This window comes from Cynoglossus semilaevis, unplaced genomic scaffold, assembly GCF_000523025.1.
Source record: "Cynoglossus semilaevis isolate Cse_v1.0 unplaced genomic scaffold, Cse_v1.0 scaffold1102, whole genome shotgun sequence".
In the NCBI taxonomy this organism is placed as follows: domain Eukaryota; kingdom Metazoa; phylum Chordata; class Actinopteri; order Pleuronectiformes; family Cynoglossidae; genus Cynoglossus; species Cynoglossus semilaevis.
In genome coordinates, this window is record NW_007585110.1 from 34,466 (window position 1) to 60,993 (window position 26,528).

At 38.5% G+C, this 26,528-nt stretch overlaps 1 protein-coding gene across 2 annotated transcripts in view; it reads right to left on the reverse strand.

Moving 5' to 3' along the window:
* Positions 1-26,528, reverse strand: part of sbf2 (SET binding factor 2) — a 78,735-nt gene that overhangs the window by 31,241 nt on the left and 20,966 nt on the right. For both annotated transcript variants that reach the window (XM_008336996.3, XM_008336995.3), the window contains exons 3-17: positions 22,157-22,294; positions 17,509-17,643; positions 17,238-17,348; positions 15,504-15,609; positions 12,471-12,603; positions 11,415-11,523; positions 11,032-11,145; positions 10,389-10,466; positions 10,026-10,139; positions 9,183-9,311; positions 8,152-8,250; positions 7,765-7,969; positions 7,538-7,647; positions 6,573-6,722; positions 979-1,047 (exon numbers count right to left, since the gene is read on the reverse strand). In XM_008336996.3, coding sequence (XP_008335218.1) covers positions 979-1,047; positions 6,573-6,722; positions 7,538-7,647; positions 7,765-7,969; positions 8,152-8,250; positions 9,183-9,311; positions 10,026-10,139; positions 10,389-10,466; positions 11,032-11,145; positions 11,415-11,523; positions 12,471-12,603; positions 15,504-15,609; positions 17,238-17,348; positions 17,509-17,643; positions 22,157-22,294 — 1,800 coding nt within the window. The remainder of the gene's footprint in view (positions 1-978; positions 1,048-6,572; positions 6,723-7,537; positions 7,648-7,764; positions 7,970-8,151; positions 8,251-9,182; positions 9,312-10,025; positions 10,140-10,388; positions 10,467-11,031; positions 11,146-11,414; positions 11,524-12,470; positions 12,604-15,503; positions 15,610-17,237; positions 17,349-17,508; positions 17,644-22,156; positions 22,295-26,528) is intronic.

A 26,528-nucleotide genomic window follows, 5' to 3' on the forward strand; every position in this document is an offset into this window, starting at 1 on the left:
ATACATGTTACAAACTGTAGCCTACACAACACCACATGGCGGAAGCTTAGAAATGCAAGCAAACTAAATAGCAGGGAATGGTGGAGAAGTGCCAGCTGGAAGTCCTTCCGTAATTCCATCAAGAGTGGATGCTGACCTTTTGCTGATTAAACTTTAGAAAACCTTTGTATCCTGCTTGGCATCACTGCATGTGTTTTTACATGCACCAAAAGGGCCTGCGGTTGTGTTTTAACTGTCTGACAAGTCAGGTCACAACCGGGGCTTGATCAACCATAGCTGGGTCACCTAAGAGCATGTCGTATTTCTTCTAACCAAATGTCGGTGCCAGAGAAGTAGCTGCCTATATTGTTCAGCCGCAATAGGAGGAAGTCTCTCCATTGTGTCTGACCTGTGACCTATGACAAATGGCGGGCATATTCTTTTCAAATGGCCGTTTACACTTGACACAGGGCACCATGCTGAGATAACATGGACATAAATTTATTTCCAGTGCTGGTGGCCAACATATTCAGCGTACCTGGAGAAGCAGGGTTACATCAGTCTGGGGCATGTGAACTAGAAGAGTCATATGGCGGCTGAACGTGAGCCAGGTTCCAGGCTTCATCGGTACCAAAAAAGGCCTACACTGGTTGGTGAGTATGTCCCCAAAGCAATGAACAAGTTCCAGAGACACAATCACAGTGAACACAGCAACCAACCTGTTCTATGACGTGGTTTGGAAACACAATACTGTGGCTGTCTTACAACCTCAACTTTCTCTATTGTATATGAAAAAATATGAAAATCTAAAATTATAACAAAACTCTACCAGTAATTCCCCGTAAAACCCTTTCTGTACAGAGCAGCATTAATTAAAGACACAAATGAGTCTCAAAAATAACAACAATGCATACATTAAGGCATTTTATAGCTATTTTGTATATTTGCAATAAATTCAACTTACACATGTAGCATCTAGTGTGTGGTTGTTGTGCTTACCCTGTAGAATGCTGTCGACAGGGGCAGCAGCGCAGCAGCTATGGTGTACTCCTCTGAACTGGAGCAGTCCTGTAGGTCAAACAACACAGGAGTAAGGGCAGGGCGCAGCAGGAGACATGTTACACTGCCTTATGAACACCTTTTAAAACAGAACCCCAACAGAAGCAACGCTGGTTTTCAATTGTGGAGGCCGTGTCATGCAAACACATACACATATAGAGTACACACATGGAACATTTAGGAACGTGGCTTTTAGTAAAGACTGGTTAAAAAAGGTTGGACTTAAGATACAATTGTTGTTTGTGCATACTGTATATAAGAACACAACATGGAAATACAAGGTTGAAAAGCTGTATTTCTTTCTTGTAATTATCTTGTAACTGTATAGTAAATATGTACAGAACTTAAAGGTCAATCAAAGAATAGCCCAGAATGTTTTTCAGGTGTGTAAATCTTTGGGGTCACCATGGCCGACGACCCCTGAATCTGTAAATATTCTTTGTCGTCCTGCATATATTTTCAGACGTTTAATGTCTTCGGAACATTTCACACCACAGTTTCACTAACAAATTAGATAAGAGCCATTATTGGGTCACAACCCACCTTTAACTCACGTGTGTTGGATTTGAACTGCAATAAGGGTTAAAACTGTGATCTCTTCTTGCTTTACAAAAACCAATACTGTTTATATGAATAACCAGAATAATATGTGAACCAATGGTTGATGCTCCTTTTATACACAGCCTTAAACCTAAACCCATTAAACCAGCTAAACTGCAATCTTCCAGAGTGGTCCTTGTCTAAACATCAGTCCTTTAGTCCTTGACTTTTTTGGTTTTGTAAGCATACTATTTTTTATTCCATTCAAATATTTGTAATGAGGTATTAATTACAAAATTCCTTTGAGTCAGAACATTTAAGTAACCTTTCAGGGGAAAGTTATTAAATAAATAGTTTGACTTTAAAAAAAAAACAAACAAACACCGAAGTGTGTCCAAAAGTGGAGCCTCCTTGGAGGTTTCAATACCAAAAGCTGTGAGAGTGTCACATTAGGTCACACAAGGTTATGATGAGAAAGTCATTGAGTCTTCCTGGGGGGTCTGAAATACATTTTTTCAGATGATGACAAATAGTTGGAGCAGCAGACAGTTGGAACCACAAAGGATTTAATTTACAGGAAATTGGTGATAAATTATTTTAGTCTTTTTATGGATTAATATTTAACCCTGTAAATAGGAATAACCCAGATTTAAACCACACAAACAAAAGCCGTGCTTTTGACCTGGGGTTGTTCCTTGAACTCTTAGAAGGACATCATGGCCATAAATATGCTCTTTTGTTCCAAATTTACTGTCCTTTATGTCACATAAAAAATGAAAAGACACATAAATCATTGATAACTATGCTGTATACTATATGAGGCTTAAAGTCTGGAGAGAAAGATAGGCTGAGGAATGCTGAACTTTCTGATAGCGGTCTGAAATGTGGGCCTCGATTATCGTCATTCCTCTGGAAAAAACGAGAGAGAAAATGCAAAACACAAGTGCCTCGGTCACACATGAAATCCAGACCCCCAGTCGACTAAGTTGCATATTTTCTATTTATTTATTTATTTACTTTTCTTTGTCACTGATGTTTTTCTTTGTAGTTATTTGAGCTGTGGTTAAATGTTCCAGCCTGGAGCTGCAGCGAGGGTCTGTTTACCAGCTCACTTAACAATGCTGCGGGTCGCAGGGGTTCAAGACAAAACAAAACTAATTAGAAAGCACACGTGAATAAGCAAAAATAAACTGACAATAACAAGTTGAATTCACCTATTTGAATATCATAAGGTTATTGTAATTTGTTATGGGGAATATTTAAACATTGAGAGATTTACTGGTTCAGATAAGGGAAAAAAAAAAAGCACGTTGTTACTAAAACAAAAAAATAAAATTCCAAAATCTCAATAGCTTGAAACTAAATTAAGAAAAAGAACTGCTGCAGCCGATCGGCCTTATGTGGAGAAATGTCATACCATATTATTAGGACTCTGTTATCTGTTTTTAAAGCTGCAGAGATCGACGTGCTACAACAGTGTGAGGAAGTTCTTTTTTCTTAGTCAAGTTCTAATACTACGCACATCCATGTTTGTGTGTTTGTTTGTGAGGACATCCTGAGACTTTCCTCTACACCTATTATTTACTGTAAGGCTCGGACGTCTATGGTGACTAACACCAACTCAGACCTGTATCAGCTCAGACACGTATACAGTAAGGAAAAAAAACAATTTCCCTTAACATGTGACACAGACGCCAGAGGATGTGAACAAACAACAGCTTCCTGTGTGTTTCATAGAGTCTGGCACTTTCCAGGAAAACTGTGTGGGGTACTTAAACGCACAGACACTTTTATGTTTCTGAACCAAGAAAATATATCGAAGTTGTCACTGTTAAAGTCAGCTTTTGATGACTGATAGAAAATGGCCACAAAGTTAACCTCTGCAGTGTGAAGATTAATATGCACATGTTATTATGACAACTATTTTACCTGGTCACACTAGTGGACATCCTGCAGAAAATCCACTGTGACCATGGGAATGAAACCAAGTGAAAATTCCCAGTGACCTTATTATGCAAAGCAATTCATCAGGTTCATCAAGGCAGATTTAGGCCATGTTCTCACAGTAAGAGACCAATTTATGATCTGAATCATGACTAAATGTCAAGATTAAAGGAGAAGTTCAAACTGAATAAATGGACACGGGTTTTATCAGGTCATCTTTCATCAGACAGTTTGATTAAAAACCTGGTGTTTTTCCCAACATGTAACATGTATCGCCTGTTTATTAATAAAACACTGTTTCACATCAGATGAAGCATAAAGGACCCATGGACTCAATGCCATGGCTCTCGCAGCTTCCCAAGGACCCCTGGCCAGTTCGCTTTATGCAGTGCACAGCCGCCCAGCGTGTGTTTTTGAGCACCATCATGAGGCCCTCAGTCCTGAGAGCAGAGCACAGAGGGCTCATAATCCATTCTGACAGGAAATGGTTGAGATGCCAGGATACATCCACAGCAGGGCTCATTCCCCCACATGGCTTGCGCAACGGTTTCTTCTCCATTTGGGAGCACTGACCAGTGCACGCAAGCACAAACACACATAAGCAAATAAACGTGTAATTAACTCCAAAAACTCTTAATGACTGTTGTTAGTGAGCCAGATTCATGGCAGGGAAACAGCACAGATAAGGATTCCAACAGATGTTTAAACAGGAAAAATGTGTCAGTGTAAACTCTGGGACTGGATCGACTCATTCCAGACAGTTTATCAACATTCTTTTGTGAAATCGTGAAAAAATGTAAGCAACAAAGAAGAAAATAACAGTCACTGACATAGTGTTGCACCACCTGACTCCAATGTCCTAACCTTTGACCTACTGTACATTTGCAAAAAAAAAAAACAATGAGTGCAACCCGAGGAGTGATCTGTCACTTAGCCTGAGGTTGACCCATTAAAGAAGATGTTGTAATTGGTTTCATATTGAGGATTTTACTGCAAATCAATGTGTCATGTCTGCACATGTTCCAGAGTATCTAATGAAGTATCATGTTGTCATTGTCCAAAAACCAAGCAGCATTTTTTAGAGAACAGGTCACTTTGGCTGAACGATTTGTTTCCTTCACTCACACACACATGCACACACACACGCACCCAAAAATCCTGGACATGCTCTGCTGTCTGAGTATATTTTATTTTAGAGGTTTCTAATGTGGCGGGATGTAAAAAAAAAAGAAACAAAGAAAGGGCAGAGAGCAAACAAAAAAACAAATGTGTGTCCCTACCATTTAGTATTTAATTTTATTTCGAAGAGTGTCTGACACTAATTCCTCACAAGTCAAAGAAGACCAGGAAATGAATGCCAGAGACAAATGTCACACCTTACATAAAATGTAAGAAAACAATGAATGAAATGATAAATTAAACAACAATGATCAGAACAAAAGCTGACGCTGCAGCAACTCCACATCAATCACTTCTCAAATGACTGACTTCACTGCAGAGCTTCGATCTCTCAGCAGCGTGACAGAGAAACCCTAACCAAAAATTGGCCTTTTAAAACTTCACGCCGCTGACGTTCTTCTCATACGATAAAATACGTTTAAAATAGCGAGGTCAGCATTCCTTTGAAGAGTTCACCAAAGAGTTGCAAACACCTGATAAAGTACAGCGTACTCCCAGTCAATCACGTGTGAGGAATGACCAGGTCTCTTTCCACAGAATCCGATCTTGACGGTGATAAATGTTAAAGCCTGACCAGAATTACATCGTCGAGAGTCATCGCCCGTATGGTACATGAACTCTAAGAGAATTTGTTGATTTATTCTTACTTTATGCTCAACTTCATCTCATTTTCAACCTGAAAGCAATTGGAAATAATGACATCCCGTGTCAGCATCTAGACAGATGTTAGGATTGATGGGTTTTTTTCAGTCATAGGGGGGTAAAAAAAAAGAGGAATGAATGGTATGTGGAGTAAATCCATAAAAATGCTGCACTTCGTGTCACTGTTTAAAATCCATGCAAGGGGCTGATTCAAAGCAGTAAAACCTGAGCAAGTGCCAACAAAGATCTGGCGGCTGTGACAGAATGAAAGCCTGACTGAGTCCATGAGCAGCACAGACCTACAGTACAGGAGAAACACGGGTGGCTGAAGACAAATAAAAATAAATGAAAGGTATCACTCTGAAGACTCACCTGGGTTTCAAAAAATGCTAACTGGAAAAATATTTGGAAAGGAAAAGTCAGTTTCTGCTGCGTAGGTTAGGTTTACTGCCCCACTTCTAACCTTGTTTTTCACTAAATTAGAAACAGTTACACTTCATAAAAATGACATCTGCTAAAAACATGGGCTAAGGATACATCACTCAAATATTTACATATCTGATTCGACACACTCTCTTGTACTGCAACACTCTTGCATTTCCTTGTAATTGTATGTTCTGCCAAAGTAAACAAAGTAACATATTGCTGGTTTTCTAAGCTAGGTAATCAGAGAGACACCTAGTGGAGAAAAGAGCCAGAACATGCACATATTATGTTTTGTGAAAACAATGAAATATTTAAAATAAAAATAAGTATTTGCTGAACAATTCCCATTTGTTTATATATCAGATTAAAATTGTTTTTATAATCACATAATTTTGGACAAAAAGAAAAACTCAAAAGAAGGCTGGCGAAAATGATAGCATCATTCAACACAAAAGAGATAAAGATTAGAAATTTAAACAAAATAGAAAATAATAGAGTTAGTTGAAAACTGCAGGTGGATAGCAGCATGAATGGTGAACACTCACTGTGCAATTTATAATTTAATGTGCCAAGCACATTCGGTAAGAACCAAACCCGAGAATCTGAGTTGTAGAATGATGCAATTTCAGGAGAAGTTGCACATACTGTACTGTAGCTGTTACTAAACACAATAACAAAGACCTTAGAAAGCCACATTCACTTGGGTGGAGTTGATCCTGATTTACACCAGTTGATATACAGTATTTCGTTCAAGTCATATAAAGTCATCGGGACTATCAGTGTATTTGAATGGCTCTTCTCACCTGCAGAGCACAGTTCATCATACGGACAATGTAGTCAAACTGCTGATGATCCAGGATGGCGCGGTTCTGCTGCACGTGTCGACTCAGTTCCTCTGTCAGACATTGGCGAGCGGCCTTTCCCTTCAGGGCCCGCAGTGCGGCTGGTAGAGTCTGTTAAAAGAAAACCTTTCATCAACAAGGTTCTAAGGTAGATCGTATTACGCCCAATTGACTGAACTTCGGCATCTTAGTTAGCTAACTGGGGAATTGAAATTTAATTTTATCAGACATCCTCCCACTCCTAATGACTAGAGCTTCTAGTTAATTTCCTAATTAACCTCTTAACTGAGAAGTCTTCTGCGCTGCACCTGCAGGATGTGTTCAGTCTTTTACTGTGGTTTTAGACAGCAAAGCATTTTTTATACTTCAGTGTAAATTTCTGGGTAGTCAAATGACTTTCCTGGAAATTGGGTTTAAACCATGCCCGTCCAGTTTTATTGCTGCATTAACATGTTGAATCAGCGAGGACAGTTCTGCACTGACACCAGTGGTTTAGGATTTACATGCTCCACAGGGGTGTCCAGAAGAATGCATTCGTACATTGGACAGAGTTGCAGGTCGGGATTATATAACTTTTGCCTAAGGCCAGAGGGAAACATAAAAAAGTAACTGGCACATATCCCATTTTAAACACAGTCAAGGTGTATTAGCAGAATGTTGACCTCAAAGGTCACATACAGGGGGCTATAATTAAGGAAACGTTGAGCTGATTTTTTTTGTGCCAGAATTTATAACTTAGGAATAACAAAATTAGCGACACAAGTACAAGGATTTGGAGGGAGAGCGAGTCCAGATCGGTCTTTGACCATTTCTCTGCCTGCGTGTCATCTGGGAGGTATTATGATGATGAAAGTAAACAAGGAAGAGATGGGCTTGTTTAGAGGTGTTTCGGTTAGCTCCTCCTGATCAAAGACATCGTACTTTACCTTCTCCGTCTCCAGGGTCTTGTTGTCAAAGATAAATGAGATGCAGCTCCGCACGACCTCCAGTCTTCGAGCGCTGTTAAACACGGAAGCACTCTTACCCATAATGGACACTGGAATATAAGAATACAGCACAAAACAGGAGTCAGTACAGGTCACATCAACAACGTGTAAATGTGTACAGAATTGTACCATTTGGGTATTTTGTAATAATTTTACATGATTCTTACCAACAGGGGGCCCTGCAGGTACAACACATTTCTTCTCCGGTCGCACGGTAAGAGGTGCGCTGCTGTATTTGGCCACACCCTCGTGCAGCACCTTTTCGATCTTCACATCATCCAGCAGAGGAAACGGTATCTGGTGCACACGCAGGTGGGATCCCTCTGACGGCCGAGGCACTTTTTGGAACGCCATGTGAGGATTGGGATTCTCCTACAGTTGTTTTACCAGAGAGCAGGACATGTTAGCAATTCACATACTGTAGATGTTTATGTAGCAGATATCAAGCAAATAACACATGTGTTTGTGGGAACAGGCGTGAGTATAAAAGGAAGTCTAGAATAAGTAGTGAAACGTGAAAGTAAAAAAAAGAACTTGTCTACCAGGGAACTTACATTTTTGAACAGCTGTTCAGAGATTTCCCTGATGTGCTTCTGCAATTTGGTGGGGTTGACTTCCTCTACCTTAAAGCAGTCAGCGTCTAAGGCTACCAACTGCAAAAAGGCAACACATTCAAAAACAAAATAGTTATGATAACAAATAAACAGTGGTTTCTACACAATAACTACCTTACTACAGTAATGTACAATAACATACAATCTGACATAATGATAAAATGTAGTGTAAAACATTGTTTCCCAAAGACTGGGTCACGACCCTCAGATGGGTCCGATTTTTTTTGGGTTATCTGGCAACATTCCTCCCAGGAGTTTACGAATAATGTCTATTGACTTGGGTCGCAAAGGTTTGTGACTTTTAAAATATGGGTTTCCAGAAAAAGGTTTGGGAAACCCTGGTGTAAAAGACCTACTTACAAAAGTTGTAAATGTGTCAAGAGGGTTCTTTAGGTAACTTTAAATACTATATTGCTTCTTTCTACTTCTTTTCAAACAAAAATACTACATCATTATTTATGTAAATATTGTAATGTTGTTTGTTTGTATTTTGTTTAAAATAAAATAAAGCCCTCATTCATTCAAACATTACATTTTAGAGCAGTAAAGTTTTTTTTTAGATTTCTAAGTATCTCTAATAAGCCAATTGTAACTAACCTAATAATTTTGGAATTTTTTAACCAATACCTCTATAGTATTACCACTCTCTCTCCACATCTCACAGGTGAAACCTGCTAGATAGTGTGCAATCATGATGGACAAGGTCTGATGTTGTTTATGTGAAACTTGTTCTGTAAAACATGTTTTTCAAAGAACATATTTTAATCCTTGTGGAATGGACTTTGCTGTGGGAGACAGGTAATGTGTGTACATCTACATCATGTTTTACAGTTAAGGCCTATGGCCCATGATTCACTACTGAGTTAAGATGACAATATTGTTAGGTTAACTGGATAAATATGAAAAGAACACTTGTGACTTTAAAATGAAGTACAGTAGAGTGCAGTACAGTGCAGTAGTGGGGTAGTCACCTCATCAAACAGATCACAGGCTCTGTACGGTGGACCCCTCTCTGAGACAAAGCCGGCAAAGGCCATGCCATCTAAAACCTTTGTCAGAAAATCATTCTCTATGAGGCCTCTCTGACCCAGGAAGGCAGTCTGGAAAATGTCACAGTTAAAATGGTTATAATTCCACAAAAAAAAAAGCACTGAAGCTTTGTTTTTTTTATAGATATAGAGCAGACTGAAAGACCATAAAATACTTCTAAAATAGATTCCTTAATTCAGCATATTTCATACCTCACATAATTTAGCACAAGGTTATAAATCCGACTATAATGGAGAAGTGGCAAATGATTTACTTTATACATAATTGTTTGTGCTTGTGTGCAGCAGACATAGAAGTCATTGTGCTTGTTTATAATGTGGTCCATGTGGGGTACCATGTGAGGGAGATGTGATGTTGTGTTACCACGGAGACTCTACAGGCACGCACAAACACAAACCCAGACAAATAACAAAAAAAAAAAAAAACCTAATGTGTTTCATGTGTCTGAAATCTGGACCGTGACCAAGGTTACAGGACTGTGTCCGAAGATGGAAAAAACAAAGGATCAAGGAAGAGTCATGGAGGCTTTAAACAACACGCACGCACACACACGTTGACACACAAACACCAAATATATACACCAATGACAAGTTCATCTGTCAGGTATTTACATGTAATTCCACACTTACAGCCACTCAAAACATTCCAGTCAGATAACCAACTATTTGTTTTCTGACAAATATGGAAATGTTTTTTTCTAAGGTTAAAACAGTCTTGGGCAAAATCAGATTATTTTCTGACCATTTACTTTGTCGTTATCCTACCTTGTGAAAATGAATAACAGGTTCAGAGTGGATACGGATGAGCTGCAGGCAGGACCTGTAGCCTTGGAAGAGTTGTGCAAACAACCTGAGAAAGACGGCCCTCACCTCCTTGTCCTGGAACACATGAATACACACACGTAAACACACACGTAGATAATGACACAGCCATGAGTCATCACACAAACATGTCACACTCAGTTAATTAGGAGACTGTCACGTGGTTCATCTGAAGGCTAATGTGGTACAGTCAGTCCGTGCCACTTCAACTATAACCTTTTGGTAACAAGATATGTATTTGGAGTGTAACTGTGTCTCACACAGACGGAGGTCAAGAAGAGGGACAGGAGAACAGTGACAACTCACCAACAACTTGAGGTTGGAGGCGGCCGTACGAGGAGGAGGAAACGCATTGTCTGCTATCTCCAGATCTGGGTGCAGAACCTAGAGGGGGAAAAAAAAAAATCACAATTACTGAAGTTACTTACTTTTACTTATTCTGACAACATTGTAGGAGCTAAATTAATTTAGCATAATTAGGCTTAATTAGGAGAACAGCAACATTTGTCTACTCCTACACTGCTGTGCACAGGTTATTATTAAAATCTATTAAGATGAGACAACAGGTAAAATGTTTGATGTCTTCAGAAAAAAGAAAGCTTTAACAATCCATTTGAACCAGCAAAAATCATTCTTATTTATTTATTGATTACATTTTTTAATTTTATTTTATATTATTTTTCTAGATAAACATCAGGAATCATTCAAAACAAACAAAACAATAAGTCAGTTGATGTCTCTTTGTTTTAGGTTTAAATCAATGATGGCATGGTTTACAGCACAGTTGGCTGACATACTGATGGCGTTTAAAAGTAAAAGTATAAACTTGAGTCATCACAGAAGCACCGACAGAGGTTTTGGAGCAGTATGAGTAATTCCTGGTGTTATTGTACTTATCAGTATATAGCGCATCTTCAGTTGTGTGTCTGTGATCTGTGTTCGTGTTTACCAAGGACAGGGACGTCTGTGTTTGGTGGAGCAGAGGTTCAGGGAGCAGAGACAAGTGGATGCACTCTGGAATCTTGATCGTTCCTCCATCGAGGTCGGCAATAATGACATCTAACTGGAGAATAAAACACAACACTGACAGGTCAGATGGTCTGACAACAGCTGGAATAATGGATTTTGTGTCACACAACACATGGTGCTTACTGAACTAAAAGGGCACATTCATCTTAAACGTGAAATACAAATCATAAAATTTTCGGATGAATAATCGCCTTTTTAAGATTTCACAATAAAATCCGGAGTGATTCAATACTGTGAAAATGACTTACAGCGGGTTGTTTGGTTACCTCTGATTCCGAATACGTCTGACACATCTCTACTCACCAGATCTTGGATCTCACTCTGAAACATGGAGTGCACTCCGATGATGAAGGGAGTAGGTGAACTGAGCACTTCGAGCAGCCGGGAAGGTAGAATAGGGATGTATGGGTAACTGTGCATGAGGAAATCAACCATGAATTCACAGAATTTGTTCAGTGAGACTGACAGGAAAAACATAAGTGAGAATTACACAAGTTGGCAATAAAAAGGCTATAAATATACTTCCACATTGGGAAGTGGGTTCATTTCAACTGCACTTTGTTGCTACAACTTCATTATTAAGCAATAAAAAGGAGAAACTCAGAAGTGAGCATAGACAGTATCTTTTTATCGCAATGTTTTACTCACAACTTTTGAAAATTTGACAGTTTGCCTAAAACAAACAAACCAATGTGATCCAAGAGACATCAAGTACGGCACATTTCTTAGGATAAGGAATTGTTCCCGTAACTTTTTTTCAAGTTAAAATTACACTTAATGTATTCGAAACTTTCGAATCCATTTGATGTTGAAATGGGAAAGATGTTTCACAGGCAAGTCTGGTTTAAAAACAAAATCAACCTAAGCCCAATACCTGAGCCTAACAATTCTCTGTTCTAAAATTGAAGTATAATTGAATTAATTAAATGTAGCAATTCACTTGTTGTGTCTACACTTAACTTTACATCAGCACAAAATCAAAGATTATGTAGGATCAGAGTCAGTGATGACGATGATAACCAATGACGCTGGAATGGAGTTTCTATTCCATCAGTTTCTCCTCTCGATAGATACATACGGTATTTTTCAAGTACAACCGAAGTAAAAATGCATTCAACAAAAGGATAAATATTCCTGAGAAATATAGAATTCCATTTAAAAGGATTGACAGAGCATACATTACAGAGGGTGTTTAAGATTGAAAAATTGGGATTTCACTGCAGTTTTAAATATGGCTTCAATTATGGACAAAGTCAAGTCGTATTATTTAGGGATGACATACAGTAACAATGACCTAGAAGTTATTCAACAGTCACATGACACATTCCTCCATGACATGTGGTCAAAACGCAGGCTCACCTGTATTTGAGAGGAAACATGAGGGCTCCCAGGGCTCGACACGCCTCCCCCAACCTCTGATAACTGGTGGAGTGAAACAAAACCTTGTGTTCCGTCAGAACCGCACAAAACAGACTTAGAACATTTTGGATTCCTGGAATTACAAAAAAAAAAAAAGAGAATGGAATTAATGATGTTTTTGTAATGTGAGCACCACATTGTTCCAGATCATTTATCATTCACGGCTGTTTCTAACCTTGAACAAAGATAAGAACAAACAATATTGATGTTTGGGGTCTTCCTGGTTTTTAGTAATTGTTTCATAACAGAGTACTACAATTAAACATACATGATATGTACATTATCTGCAGTACTGATCATGCACTGCAATGTATATTGCAATATAAATAGTGAAGTGTATATTGGTTTTTACATTACGTATAATAAGTGTTTACAATGTTGCAGATATAAACTGAACATTTTAGTTTTTTACACACTTCAATTCAATTTTAAAGTAATGCATTTATTATTTAAGTTTATATGTCATCTATTTATATATATGATATAATTTTATTTATATACAATTAATCCTAATCAAATTATGAAGACAATTCATAAAGACAAACATTCTAACAAAATGAAAATGTTTGCTGTTTTAACCGACACTGACTAAATATAATTCTGATGTGACAATCAGGAAAAATTCTAAGTTTACAGTTCCTGTTATTGTTTCCTATCGAGCGACCGTGAGACAAATTCATCACACATCAGAGTGATAGGGAAAAAGGAAAACTGGCAGACACATCCGTGCTGCTGGTAGTGCTGGCTCTGGATGTTTGCCTGTAACTCAGTGATAAACAGGAAACAAAAGCCTAAAAAAAAAAATTGAATTTGAAGGTAAATGCATTTGTCAAAAATTCAAGCGCGTTTATTATGTCATTTACACACAGTTGTCCATGAAGACATGGTCATATGACCGTTGCTAAGGCACAATCACGTCTCAGGTTCAGGTGTTTACTTATCTTGTGGAAACAGGAACGCATTTCCTAAAGACTTAAATAATACAAGTAGCTGTGCCGGACAACAGAAGAGACAAAAGCAACAAACAACAAACAGCAGAACCGCTGATGGCTGGATTTATCTGGAAGCATGGAATGTACTTCCTGTCCAGTGTGACATGTTAAACGCACATTCCTCTGTTGTGACTCCGGTGACCTGTGGAACCCAGAAAGATGTGCGGACCTGCCTGCCTGCACAGCCACTGGCTTATCCTTATATGGACATAAGGATGACCTCATATATAGAGAGGATGCACTTGTTCTCTGTGACTGAAGCCAATCAATTGACTGAACACAAGCACCTTCCTAAAAGGAGGCGGAGAATTTAAGCTTTGACGGATAAATAATTAACTCTAACTCACAGTCACTTTCACTTTTATGAAAGAGCTGATTGGACACTGTTTTTCCAGCAAAATGAAACCTAATAGTATGGAAGTTGCGCATACTAAATCAAATAATCGTATTTATTGTTCAAATGAGAAAAATAGGAATAGACATGGTTAAAATAAAGAGTGATTCTGAATGTTTCCTCTGCTTGTACAAAATATACAGATCAGCATATTTAAATGCATTTGTAGGCATAGCTACAGGGAAGTATGGGCTGTGTGTTTACCAGCACTAACCCTAAATTCCTGCAAATTCCCCGACGTAGGTGGAGATGCAACAAAAATATAATTATATAACATTGCATTATGTGTTGAAGATTAGCCTGTGAACAGCCAGAGCTTTGTAGAATTACAGTGCATACCAGACAGTGAATAACCAATAACAATATAAACCATGTTATGCTAACTGTCTGTGACTTCATGCAGTCATGCACCTCTTGGTTTATAAAGAATTACTTACACTGACCTAGCCAATACTGTATGTGCTCCTGACCTCAGATGGTCTGACTGTAATCTAAGCAACAAGTGTTCTCCAGTGTTCTGATTAATGGAAACCAGCTCCGGATGATTGACCGCCCATGTCAGGATTGTTTGGTTTTGTGTATCCAGATTGCCTACAAATGCTTGACTTCCTCCTGACCCTGATCAGATGTGTATCGTGCGAGTACCCCCCATGTGGAAGCTCTCCACTGTGTCAAAACAACTAGGGGATGGTGTTAATACACGCAGGAAATACATTTTCACCCTGCTATGGAGAACATTCTTTTAATCAAATGTGGCTTAATGGCGTCCAACTTTCCATTACAAATCACATATCAGGTGTATTACACAGATATTTGTTCCGAGATCAAAAATGTAGGATAAGCCTACAATTTAATCAAATCTTCAGTCAAAATAAAAAGTTATAAGAATATTTGTGTTACTTAAAATGGACACATAACTGTCACTTAAGGGGCAAAGGAGTCCGTTTCTAATGACGCTGAAACTCCATGCAGAATACATCAAAGCAAATGACATGTATTATCGAGGCAAACTTATTCCTTTTCTAGTTAATTAAAAAAAATAATAGTAAAATATGTGTAATACTGATGGTGTAAAACATAAGAATATGGACTTGTACAGTTGATAAACAGAACTGCTGAAATTACTTGAAAAACCATGGGGCCCAGACAAAGACCACAAAACCTCACCACCCACAGATTTGCAGAAGAACAACATGTACTGCATAGAGATTATCACTTTAAGAACCAAAATTATGTTTATTGAAACTAGCTACACTACAGTAAGGTTCTTAATTACAACACAAAAAAACTAAATCTGAACTTAGTAACTTATATAAATAAGTACACTGAGATAAAAGGCAAAAAAAGGAGTTTCCTGTAAGTGTGAGTATATAAATACACTGAGATAAAAGGCAAAAAAAAGGAGTTTCCTGTAAGTGTGAGACTAGAAAAAATAAACTGTGACGATGTGACAACCTGCCACTATCCCAACAAACAATCAATTTTTACGGCCTGACTCACCACAAAAATAAATCCACTAAGGATTGACTCAAATCCCTTCCTGCCTTGTGATAATGAGTAAGTAGTAACAAAAGTGTGTTGACCCACCCAGCTGCTGGAAGAGCAGAGCAACACTTTTGCCTGTGACGGGCAACGTGTCGTTCAGAGGCGTCTGGATGAGCTGTCTGTCTCCTGCTCCCAGGCTAAACAGCTTCTGTAAACATGAAAAATGCCAGAAAGGTCAACAGTCATGCAATAATGTCTGTGCCCAATGTGTCTGCAGTGTCAAGTAGCTCCTACAGCAGACGTTCACTCATTCAGATTTATAGCCAAGTCTTCTGTGGTTGTATCAATTAAACAAGACACTCGCTATTCACTGCTGCACATGATGCAGCTGCGCCGTAAGGGCTGAATAAGCCATTTGAACGAGCTGCAGGCTTCTTGCTGAGTAAACCTCAATTATATGTTTACCAATATAACGACTGCAGCACACAGCTGAGCCGACATCACAGAAACCTAACCTTTAAAAACAGATAAAGTTTGTTCTGATTAAATGTTACTTTACTGGGGATTCAAGTCATTTAAAGAAGAAACCAAGTTTCCAACACATGGCCCTCTGTTTGATGTCACACAATAGAGTCAGCAGTAAAAGAAAAATGTAATAGTGAGCCGTTCTGCCCGACCTTGTCCTTAGGTTAGGTTTGTAAAATAGGTCATAATTTTGCATGTTTCTCTGCCATAGAAAAAGTGTTTTATTCATGTCGTTAATTTTTACAAGCAGACACAAACGTTTGTTTCCCTGAAGTTCCTACAAATCTTCACAGTTTCAGCTGCTGCCTTAGCCTCAGCATTGGACGGTTAAGGTTCAATAGGACTACTGTGTTCAAGGAACCTTGTGATAGTTAAACAAGATCCTTAGTGAGCAGACGAAGAAGACTTGAGTCACTGCTGCTGAAAGCAAATTCATCCAGACATTAACAACAAGGGACAAAGCTGCATTTACAAAGCAAACAAACACAGTGGTGTACTGTCAGGAACTAGATCATGTTGCATTGTACTTGTAATGACATTTTGAACGGTGGCTTGGGAGCTACTATTCAAATGACCAGGCTAAAGTAATCTACCTATGTTTAAAAAATTAAATATTTTTACTCATATAAGATGAACATACTTTTTACATATGCTTATATATGTTGGGGCACTACCATCGAATCTTATGCAGACAAAACAGACAAAACATTTTTGAAGGTCGATTTTAGGATTTCGAGTAGAATCATCGCCTCAGATAATATTAAAATGAATGAATGAATTAAAAAGAAAATCCATCTTGTACCAATGAACTACCATTAAAATGTTTCACTTATATTTCTTAGGTCGATGTTGGCCACTTAAAAACGAAAAAAAAAACTCCAGCTTCGCCTCGGACATTTGGCTACAAAACTGCACCAGAAAATTCTTGATTGACTTTAATGAGCTGACATTTTAAAATGTTGCCTTTAACAACCATAAATACAGTTAAAGAAATGAACACTCTTCTGACCAACTCTCTGGTGAGGTATTTTGCTCCAAGCAACAAAATGGAAAAAATGACAAACACGTATTAGAAAATTTCTGCCTGTGGCTGTACAACAGTCTCTGGCAATATTTGAACCCGACACTTGTTGGGTTGGCTGCACGACAAACATAAATCACTTTAGCCGCTGCTTCATCAAGCCTCAGACCTCACCCCAATAAACAAGTCTGGCTCCTGCTCTGGTCTGGTTCTGCAGCCCACACTGGGGAACAGGCTGGTAGCAGAACAGTGACAGGTTTACAAACTTTAAAACCACAGGGAGAACTCACCTGGGATCCACCGGCCACAGGAACCTGGAATGTGAAGAGGTTCGCCACCAGACCATCTAAAGGGAAATTCAGACTGTCGATGTACACTGTGTAGATCAAACCCAAGCAGCCCTGCAATAGGAAAAATACATCAACGCAATAGGAATGAGTTAGCAGAACACCAAGGATAACAGACGGTATGACTGAATTTGAAGTAATCCTGGAAAGATTAGGTGCATAAGACAAAAAAAAAACATTTTCAGATCTTTGTGATCATATCAGGTCTTTTTACCCGAAATATTTCAGGATAATCCAGCCTAGACACGAGAATGAGACTTTTTGGTGCAAACACTTGAGCTGGTTGGATCAGGCCGTCCTCCTCTGCCTCCTCGTCTTCATCCCCATCAGCCTCAATACTTTTTGATCCCTGAAATACCACAACAAGGAAGAAACTGTTTCAGTAATAAAAGTAACATGCAGGGCCTTGAAGACAAACCTGAACTATTTGTTTTAAAGAAACAAAAGACACAATTACAAAATGAATTAGTCAATCTGCTTCTAGAAGCATCTTCATCCGTTTGTTACTGTTAATGGTCACATGGTATTTGGGCATTATCCAAGAGAAAAAAAACAGGGCCCTCAGTCATTGTGTAGTGACAAGTAGGAAATACTGGAAATGTAAATGAGTACTCAGCAAGGCATGATTGTACTGTGTATGTTTAACACAAAAGTCTAAACAGGCAGACAGAGACACTTGAACTGTTGTTTATAATATGTTGTCCAGAAATTAAACACACTCTTAAACTCAACTCAAGTTCAACAGCAGACAGAACGGATCAAATAAAACAACTATGCACAATAAAATTAATAAACATAAATGTAGAGTATGCAAAAAAATTCTCAATCTTCCGGTCACTTTTATTCAGATGAAATAAATCTGTGGCTTGTAATAATGTACAAGATATAATAATCACAGTTTATGTAGCACAGCCAATCATGCATTGGATTTGCTATATACAGTATGTGTGTGTGTGTGTGTGTTTGGGGGGTATTTTCTGGTAATACCAGTTTCCAAATCTTGCATGATTAGGTTAGTTGTCTCTAAAGTGACCATAGGTATGTGTGGTGGGTGTTAATGGTTGTTTGTCTCTGTAAATAGCCTTGCGATGGCCTGGCAAACTGTCCACGGTGTACTCTTCCCTGCTGATGACTGCTGGGATTTGCTCCAGCTGTCCATCGTTAGTTTGTAAATGAATAGGCAGTTGAACATAAATCAGGCTAAATAGAAAATTGGGATTTTGCGAAATGTAACTGTAATGACACGTGTGGGCAGAGGAAATAGATTCTCTTGTGATCTCTGTGATCAATTATCTCCACACAGTATTTGTATGGAGATCTTCTCTATGCTGGGGATATTATGATAGTTCCGTGGTGACCCAACAAATATTTCCTCATTTTTCTGCATTGGTTTTCAGAGTCATTATTATCACTCCAGCCAGGACATTATCCACATCATGCTGGTTAGATTTAGAACTGCTTAACTTGTTTAGGAGGAATGTTAAAACCGAATGATTTAAAACACTGGAAAAGAAACTGGTCAGGTTTATCTGTGTTTTAAACAAATTAAAACATTCACGCAACACAATCGGACATCGGCCTGTGCCCAGAGAATAAACACATTTTCTTGTTGCCATCTTTGAAACAACAAGGTCAAAAAAGGATAATATCTCTAAATGTTAAACATTTGTTAAACATTACTATGTAATGACTGACAGAAACAATTTTGTTTAGCAAAGGCTAAAGATTTCACATCATGACAGTATGCCATTATGTACATAATTTGTACATAATTTGTACATAATTTGTTTAACCTCATTATTTGGAGTAAAGTGAAGTAAAAAATGTTGATTGTACACTAATAATTTCTGCCACTCCATCTACACTCGTCCTCTACACCGATAAGATCAGTAAAGCACCAGTGTGGTTTAACAGTCATCTTTATTGTTAAATTCCAGATACACCTGCCTTTCGGCACTCATTCCTAACTAAAGCTCTTATCACAATCTGGTTTATTTTTTTCAGGCGAGTGAAAACATACCACAAGTGCTTCAGTATCTCGTGACCAAGAAGCACTGATTCCAAATATCCCATTCAGATGGAGGTCACATTTCATCATTATTTTTAAGGATTTTGTCCAATTATGAGACCAAATACATTCCTTTGCCGGCCGTCTGGGCTCTGACTGGAATCAGGCTAAACAGAAAAGGATGTCAAGTCTAAAGAGTGAAGATTGTTAGTACAACCTCAGGTTTTGAGAAGATCTTTTGTGCCGTGAAGTGGGATCCAGGAAGTGGATTTATTTTAAAGACGAGCAAAGTTTGGGTGAAGCCAAATATAGCCTGGGCTAAAAATGGACACGAGCCTGAAAGCGGGCTGGTGCTGTTATTGTCTTTACATTCCAGCAGTGTATATATCAAGTCAGTATGAGCCTTATGCTATGAAAACTTTTGCAAAGCCTGTCTGTCGAGGCTGCCTTATTTACATTTTTCTTTGGCGTGTACTATTTTGTCTACGCAGTGGATTAATGTTAATTAAATTGCAATCTCAAAATAAATCAAAATTCAACATTGATATTTGAACGTATTGCAGGAGATTAAAATACCATTTCATTCAGCAGAGGCTTCAACTTCTGCTCAGATGCGCCAGAATCAGTCTCACTGAGCACAGTGCAGCAAATAAGTCTAGTTCGGACAAGTTGACTGACACAACCGTCAAATGGATTGCAAGTGACTGTAAAATTATTAGTATTTTTGTTTGAAAGAAACATCTGGTCATTACATGCCAACGTGAAGATGACTAAACCTCACTTACTCTACAAATTACTTTAACTACTTAAAATGTATCTACTTATTAAATATTCTTTCCGTACTGTGACAAAGAAAGTGCGGGTTCCAAATATCCCATTCAAATGAAGGTTACATTCTAAAAAAATGTGTCCAATTAGCAGACTTTCTTTGGCTGTCTTAAGGAGATCTTTGGTGCCAGGTAGTGCATTTTGTTTTCAGAAATGTGAATTATGGATGAAGGCAAACATATCATTGTCTAAATTGGGCATGAGACTGAAAGTGTGCTTTTATTGTCTACACCAGGGTTCACCAACGTGGTGCCCGGGGGCGCCTGGTAGCCCCCCGTGGACTACATATGGTGCCCGCTGGTCATGTTCTAAAAATAAAACTTGTCAAGATGAGAGTCAGAAATTATACTGTGACTGTGGTTTTTGAATCAGTTCCATTTGCAATGACGATGGTAAGAAGAGTGGCTACTATTGTAGTAGCAGAACTAATTATGATTACATTGTTCATGACGTCTGTATCAAACAAGTAGCTCTTCGTGTATCTAAGTGCCCTTGAAGTAGTTTGCAGTTTTAAAAAGGTTGATGACCCCTGGTCTACACCATCCAGCAGTTTATATATCAACTCAATATGAGGCTTATGCTATGAATACTTTTGTAAAGTCTGCCCTAGTTGCTTAGTTTTCAGGTTTGTTTGATACACTATTGTGCCTGCACAGTGGATTAATTACATTTAAATTGTAATCGATAAAGACTCTATAAGCACTGATGTTCAAATATAGGTCTTATGACAACACTTTATTAATTCTTTATTAAACATTTAAAAACTCTGTGGGTTTTATATGTTAAAAATTAACATCCATCCATCCATTTTCATCTGCTTATCCGTTATCGGGTCACGGGGGCAGCAGTCGCCACCCAAATCACACTGCACCGTACCAACCCCCCAAACCTTCCTGCAGGTGGTGAGTCCACTGGAAGTTGCCAACCACCCTAACTGGGATTCAATCTTGTCCAGGAGGTGAACCCTGGGGTTCCACACCAATGACAGAGACATTGCCTCTGGGCCAAAGCCCCACTGTTAAGTCATTTAATTTTGAAACTTTATTTAAAACTGAATGGTTGCTGTGGTATTACTCTCTTGTACAGGAATACTATTTTTAATCTAGAACTGTTTACAGCTGCACACAAGGCTATTTTTAGTTATTTGCTCACTTTGATGCTGCAACCTGCCCTGTTTTACTTGTTCATCTGCAGTTGATTTAACGGCGTGAGTAAATAACCCTCCAATAGGAGTTTGTTGATCCAGTTATGATTCTGGAGATGAAGATTCAATCATAGGATTTACATTCCAAACATTCCACCAAAATGACACTTGCACCAATTAAAACCTGATACACAATTTCTTGTAAACTGACTGCATTTTGAAAAAGACCTTGGAATGTGCTGAAAAGAATGTGATTGTGATTGTGAAAGGATGTGAAGTCACTGAAGTCATCTGTTGTGCATGTTGTGTCTTTAATCGTACAGAACTCAATAGCATTCCACCAACAACCTGCAGTTCCTCAAAACTAACAACCAAGCAGGCTCTTGTTTCCTACCAATGCCTTCAGTTCTTGAAGACATCAGACACATTCCACAATGTTAAAACAGAGCCAAAGAATGTAGAAACAACACAACAAAACAATCAGCCTTGCAGGGGAGACAGAAAAGGAGATGTATCACTATGAGCAACAACAATAACACAAATGGCCTCTATCAGTCACAGAGTGTCACAGATATGACTGCTACAATCTCATGATTATCTGGGTATTATATTATATATTATTATATTATTATATTATATTATAACGCAGAATATCCTTCCGACAACCTGAAGGGCGCCTTATAAGGAAAGGATGGAGATGACAGAAATGAAGAACAAAGAAGCAAGAAATCTAAAATGCATTAAGTAATTTTAAAACAGCATACATTTTTAATGACTTAAAAAACAATGTGAGCATGTTTGTGGTTTGCACGTTGAACTAGTTTTTCATTAAAAACACACTTAATTAGAACATATTTGCCGGTGTGCTGACTGCAGTGTTACCTGTAGGTTGACCTCAGCCTCATAGAATGTGAGACAGGAGCAAAAGTGTCGATCTGAGTCAATGTCCGTCAGCACAGCTGTGAAGAAGGTGGGAGCTTTCCTTTCTCTGGACAACCTCCAACCTCCAGGCTGGCAGAACTGGAAAGATATTCAATACAATACAATTACATTAAAACAACAACCAACGGTATACTGACAGCCTACAGAGCAATTGACCAAATTTTGTTTTGTAAACTGCATGATTTTCACGTACATGAGATTTGCAGCAAACAAACAACCAAAAAAACCCAGTAAGCCCATGAGATATGAGTCACAAAAATGACCGCGTAATTGTTTTAAGCTTTAATAGCTTTGGCTTCATCACTTCCCATTAACTAATCTACATCGTATCAAAAGAAAAAACGACATCCTGTTTGTGCACAGACATTGACATCACAAGGGTAGAAAACTTTTCATCTTTTTACCCAAAGCAAGCCTTAATCATCAAATGACAGAATTTTTTCTGCCACGAATACAGAAAAGTAGACTAGCATTAGCACGCTGAACATATTTAATAAAATAAAAAAAATAATTGCAGCGGCAGATGCTGACATACAGTATACATACGTATGTTTTATATATCATTAGTTTTTAAGAAAATATAAAAATAATAAAAAATAGACTGATCTATTGAAAATAGCAGGTGGTGTTATGTTATAACTGCTAGAAAAACAGAGTTTGAGGGTTTAATTACAAGTGTGGAAAAATCAGAAAGGCAGAGAAAAGGGCAGACTTCAAAAACATGCCATGATAGCTGGCTTTCAGTTTAGGAGTCAGGTGTTTGTGTCTGGCCTCTGTTTTCACAGTGTGAAAACAGTCTTGGGACTCACATCCTCAGGGGTAACACAAGGGACTTCTGGACAAAACAGAAGAAAAAAGGAGGACACAGACAGGAGGGCAAAAAACAAAAGGAGCGATTGACATTTGCTGCCAAAGAAGAGTACACTGGAAAAGTACATGTCTGTTGTAGAGGAGGATGGGAAGGGGTAATAACAAGAAAGAAACGAGGGAGAAAGAGTGGAGAAGGAGAGGAAATGGGGGAGGAAAGTTTGAGCGCAATGGATCTCCAGGATAGGACCAGGATACCATCACCTTGAAGCAGATACAATAGCTCACAGGAAATCTGTTAAACCTGCAAAGTGACGAGGTTCTGTGCGTGTGTGCTCTTGCGTATGTGTGTGCGTGTGGACATGCGGGTAAGACATGGCCTGACAATGTAAGTGTGGATAACTGTGATCCTGTCTAAAACTATTCCAAGTATGTCATTCATTGTTGTGAAAAAGAGATAAACACCTTCAGGGCAGCATAGCTCAGGAGATCAGAGGAGAGGGGAATATCCTGTGTGCACGTGTGTGTATGGGAGTGTATGTGTATATGAGGACACATGGATCCATGAAAAGTACCACCTGGGAAGGAAAACCACTTGTAGCCTTGATGTGTTGGCAAGATGCTGAGAAAAGTAGCTTCCTTAATGTTACCTTAACATTTCCTTTCAGTCCTTATCTGGTCTGTACGCCTGGAAAGTCTGGACACATCACTCCTGGCACGTGTTTAAAGTCACTTCAAGGTGTGCGTGCCCTGTCTGAGCCAACTTAATATTACATAGCCACTTCTTAAATTATTATTTAATTTTATTTCATTATTCTAAAGTACCTCCATATTGCACTATTCCGTATATTCTACATTCACTTTTTGTCTCTGTGTTAAGAGAATACCTTTTAAATCAGACAAATTGATTTTACCTTTTGATGGTTTGTTTTGTTTCTCTTGTACTGTTCTTGTTTTCAGTATCTCTGTGAGAGCACTCTCAATTTAGTTGTTCCTGTGGTACGATGACAGTAAAGACTATCCTATTCTAATCTCTTCTATTCTTTTCTAAAAACAAGTGACCAAAAATATAACCAAACAAATTAAGCAGTTGCTGGAAGACCTGATGCAACTTTCAATAATAACAGCAAATGATGTTTGTGACACATACTGTAAAAACCAATGGGGGTTGAAAAAGTAGGACGTTGATAGACATAAGCCAGAGATTTGAGTGACAGTGTCTAGACAGGACATTTATCGTTAGAATGACACAGAAACCCACTGTGGTTCAACAGGTGCAAGGGTCATTGTATTACAAAGCTTTGTACAAACAGACACACACCAATGCACAAACAAACACATCCGCCAGATTTTCTATTCCTAAATTAGAACTAAGTCAAATGACATCGGAACTCACTGTGGCTGTATTGATGTCATAGATTTAAAGACTATTCTTTAGCCAACCTCTGCAGCCCATCATGCACTCTACACCTACTCAAGCAGTGACGCCAATCTGTGATCTGAGGACAGCTGGGAGGCTGAACGTAGGCAAGGCAAGGAAAGAAAAAAAAAACAAAATTCACCCTCTTATTCTGTTCAGACTAGTGTAAAGCCGTAAAAAACTGGGTTGAGGAACTCCGGATAATGAGCACCATCCTTAATTATTTTCCTCCTCCACTAGGGATACAGCTCACAATGAGCCAGGAAGCAGATACATAGTGTTTTTACAATGGCCACACCATAAAAACTGCCTGTACAGAAAGGAAATTCATCTCAAAACATCTCGAATAGACAGAACGCCTTTTAGAGTTCCTGTTAACACATATGAGTTCTATTCCAAGAATCCCTCTACATATATGGCTTCTATCAAAATGTGCTGAAGTTACACACACAAACTTACAAAGGCCTAGCTGCTGAAAGATCTCGCTCACTGTCACGGCTTTTTACAAAACTTAAATATACTGCCCTTTTAAAATATAATATATATCTTCGTATTGGGTTCCATTGTAGGCTATATTTAAAGAGATGGCAAAACACATCAATAAGGAAAAGGTGACCTCAGTACTTTTCACCATGTATCTCTTTTATCAACTTCCTTTCACCTTGTCCTTTCCCCATACATGCCACAAAGACACATGCCAGGAAGACAACACAATGATGGAAAGTGAAGTCGTCACAGGCCTGAGTGGGGGTGAGAAGGTCAATGGCGTGCTGCCTGTCGGAGCACTTATGCTTTATCAGGTCTGCAGGATGAGCACTGGACAAAACAAGCATAGATGTCTGCTCCAGCAGAGGTGTTTGGAGCACATAAACAAACATGCATGGACAGGACCCTCCCATAACTGTTTTTTTTTTCCACTCATGGCCATGGTGGCGAGTTAAAAATCAACGCTCTTTGAAAATATACCATGATACTATTGTAGTGGGATCCTCTTTTTATCACCATAAACATCCTCACAAATGTACACACCAACATACAACACACCAGTTCTATTGATTCGCCTGTGCCAATCCGTTATGTAACACAATGTGCATATGTTTCTGTTTAGAGGATATTTTTAGACAACCATGATGGACCACAGTAAGTAAAGAAAAAAGTGTCTAGTCAGAGAAGACAGGGAGAGTCAGCTTGCAGATATTAGAAACAGCACTGTACAAAAAACTTCATAAAATCCATATGAGTAGGAAACCTAACACTGGTAAAGGAGCATCGCACAATGGGTATTTTTAGAGCACATACAAAGTATTGCAGCAAGCTTGTAATGACAACTCTGCATAAGCTCCAGCTCTTCTACCCTGAGAAAATCCCTTGGGATTTGATCACTCCAGGCCAAATACTTAGCTTGATTTCAAAACAGGACATAAATGAAAAACATACAAGCAGTTCACCACATGCAAGCTGAAAACAGCGATGCATAAAAGGCAATTTACAATAGGGTCCTTTGGAGAATTAAACATTCCTATCTTGTAAAATCAATCCTTTCAGATCAGTTCCCTTTGTTTTCACAACCTTGACCTCTCATAACCTTGACTCATGAAGCCAAATATGAAGCATCTGTATGACATTAGGATTGTACATTAAAAAGGATTTTTACAATCTGTTGGTTTTGTCAGACGTAGGTTAACAAACAACATATATTTTCAAGGCTCAAAAATGTAAAAGGCAGCTTAGGGAAACTAATTCTAGTGTGAAATACATTAGGTGTAAAAATTCCCCAAAGCCAGTCCAAAGAACACTCGTGGATTTTTCCCTGCACTGTGTGATCAGAGTTCTAGTAGTAAAAACTCTTATTCAAACCACCTTAATCACATAAAATGAGCAAATCCCATCAAGCTCTCCCAATGCTGTGATGACACCTGTTATAACTAATGTGAATCACCAAGTTTCAAAACCAATATGTTTAAACTCAAAAATGTCTTATCTACTGTAGCGAGACCTGCTCTGTCAGGGCTGTGCAGACTGTTACTCAGTTAATCATAGTCTAAATGTCTGTTGGCTCAGTGTAACTTCTGCTCACGATTAAAT